Source organism: Aplysia californica, unplaced genomic scaffold (assembly GCF_000002075.1).
Source record: "Aplysia californica isolate F4 #8 unplaced genomic scaffold, AplCal3.0 scaffold00069, whole genome shotgun sequence".
NCBI classification, from domain to species: domain Eukaryota; kingdom Metazoa; phylum Mollusca; class Gastropoda; order Aplysiida; family Aplysiidae; genus Aplysia; species Aplysia californica.
This window is the reverse complement of record NW_004797339.1, coordinates 337,734-340,596: the sequence shown is the minus strand read 5'-3', so window position 1 is coordinate 340,596 and position 2,863 is coordinate 337,734. Positions and strand designations below refer to the sequence as shown.

The 2,863-nt window shown below is 33.4% G+C and overlaps 1 protein-coding gene across 1 annotated transcript in view; it reads left to right on the top strand.

Annotated features, from left to right (window-relative positions):
• The window catches only part of LOC101850466 (uncharacterized protein C8orf34 homolog), a gene marked incomplete at its 3' end in the record, with an annotated part of 20,062 nt that extends 17,261 nt beyond the window's left edge, over positions 1-2,801 (top strand). Inside the window, 1 exon segment of the mRNA XM_005093754.3 lies at positions 2,745-2,801. Coding sequence (XP_005093811.2) covers positions 2,745-2,801 — 57 coding nt within the window.
• Positions 2,802-2,863: the final 62 nt, after the last annotated feature.

Sequence of the window (2,863 nt, the reverse complement as noted above, 5' to 3'; positions counted from 1 at the left end):
TGAAACGTGGTCATTTGTATGGGTGGTTGTCTTTATCATAATATTTTTTACTCCACTCCACGTGTCATCATAACAATAAAAAGATGCCATAGGGGAAATGGGAAGTGGTTGTTTGTATAGGTCATTATCTTGGACATTGTCTGTGGTTGTTAGAGTAAGTTCGACTATGCTAGTTGGGACTGAAATATATTTCCAACCTATTGAGGTGCATTCTGTTGTTTGACAAACGTGTTGGGGCAGCTTTGTCCTGGCTGGTCAGCAAGTCAGAGGCTGGTTGGTCGCAAAAGGGTTGATATACTTTTGATTATATATTAATAGATAGAAAGGGTTAATATACTCTTGATTAATAGATTAATAGATAGAAAGGGTTAATATACTTTTGATTAATAGATTAATAGATAGAAAGGGGTAATATACTTTTGATTAATAGATTATTAAATAGAAAGGGTTAATATACTTTTGATTAATAGATTAATAGATAGAAAGGGTTACTATACATTAGATTAATAGATTAATAGATAGAAAGGGTTAATATACTTTTGATTAATAGATTAATAGATCAATAGATAGAAAAGGTTAATATACTTTTGATTAATAGATTAATAGATAGAAAGGGTTAGTATACTTTTGATTAATAGATTTGTGCTGGTTGTGGTTCAATCTCCTGGATATCTCACTCATCGTTGAATCATTTTCTTTCTTATCCTTTTTTTTTTTTTTTCCTTTTTATTTCACTTCTTTGGTAACTTTAGCTCTGTTTGAACCTTGAACTTTGAACTCAGGTGGTTGTCCTTCACAGCAGGATGTAGCCCTCTAATATCGACCTCCACTGTTTAGTATTCTAATGAGCTCTTGTAGTGATTGCTTTGCTGGGTTTTTTTCTATTTTATTCATAAAAGCATTTTTTGGTATTATTTAGATTTATATTTTGTATGAATACTTCTGTTCTCGTCTAGCCTTAGGTTCAGATTAAAACCTTTTTTTTCCCCGCAAAGCCAGAAGCATTATCATATCATCTTCATCTCCATCATCATCATCATCATCATCATCATCATCATCATCATCATCATCATCATCATCATCATCAGCATCATCATCATCATCATCATCATCATCATCATCACTACTGTCTTCATCATCTTAAGAATATGTTCATCAAAATAATCATTGTCAAGATTTTTTTAAATCATCACTTCTATCAAGTATCTTCTCCTTAAAATTCACATAAACGATTTTATCTGTCTCCCTGTCATTTTTTAAGTACCCGTTGAGAAATGATGAAATCAAAATCAATGGTAACATTTTCCAGAATTTGTCTTTTTGTGTTTTGATTAAAGTATGGAATCTTTATAAGTGATATAAGATAAAATACACTTTGTCGTTCTTCCACTGAAAAAAATGAGAAATTTTACACTATTTATCAAAGCAAATAAAAGATTGCTGACAGTGTACATCGTTATTTTCAACTGTATTTTTATTTGTTAGAATCGTATTAAACTATTTGATCAAAGTTGGCTGAAATGTAGAACAGAAATGGAATTCTTTATTTCACTGCAATGCAACACATTATATCCATCCCTGGGGTTCATACTGCTATGCAGCCATTTACTATCATTTAGACACATACTGTTATTATTTACACAAAGTTTTGTTTGTGCAGATTGCAAAGTATCATCTATATATACATGTGAGGCAGCGTGGTGGAATCAGGCTCTCGTCAAAATGCATCAAAGTGAAGAAACTTGCATTTTTCGAAAGGTTTTGGAATTTTTATCAAATTTTTGTTTTATGGCCCAAGACCTTTCATGCCCATTAAAGAACTAATTTCTGTGTGGATTTTTCTGAAAAACGTTGATTAAAAGCACAAAAAATGGAAATTTTCTGTTCCCACCGACTCTTAAGCTAAGGAAATGACTAATGTTTGGCGGCCATTTTCTCACTAATTTTACCTCTGAAAACTGGTAACCCCACCTCATTCATTCGTAAATATCTCGACTTGTATTTAAGATAAATGGATATTTTTTCATCCAAATAAAGACAAGTGAACAAGCTTTAAGATGACACCAATAACTCTACATGCCCAAAAATTGACGAGAGCCTGATTCCACCACGCTGCCTCACATATATTATATTTGGGAAAGTTCATTACTTTGATCACCTAAAATTTCCGAACCATTTAACTTTCAAATATGAAAAAAGTAACGGTGGTTCAGAATATTTCAAAGGGTGCACCGTTATATTATGGAGTCGAAAGTCGTAGTTTAATTATCAGTTTTTTTATTAGTTTCGTTTAGATCTTATCTTGGGAAAGTCCGTCTTCTAAGACGACATTTTAAACAATAAGTAAGGCTTCTGTTCACAAGCAGTGCGCCCTGGCTCTACAATGACTGACGATCGATTCTTTTGAGTCCCGATCGATTCTTCAAGTCTGTTCATCCAACGAGTACCCATCTAGTTTTTAATAAATATGTCGTTGCCCTTGTAATGAGACAAATTAACCAACAAAATGTCATTTTTGAAATTTTACGAATTGACTGTTAAATTTTCTATTTCATATGCTCAGTCCTAAACGGGTCTGAATTTTGACTATGAATACTCCTAAAAATTAAAAATAAAGCTGGTCGCAAAGTTGCAGCGTGATAAAACCAAATAAGTTTCTTTTTTTCTCCAGTAAAATTTACTTTGCTGTAGTAAGTCGGTGTTATTACAACTGGGACTATATTATGTTGCTTCTGTGTCCACAGACCCGGCCGGTCCCTACGGCTACTTGACCAGTGAGAGAGCTTCTCCCACAGCTCCAGGTGAGAACAGGACAAGAAGCTACACCCCTCTCCCTTCTCTTTCCTCTTATCCCAAATACACC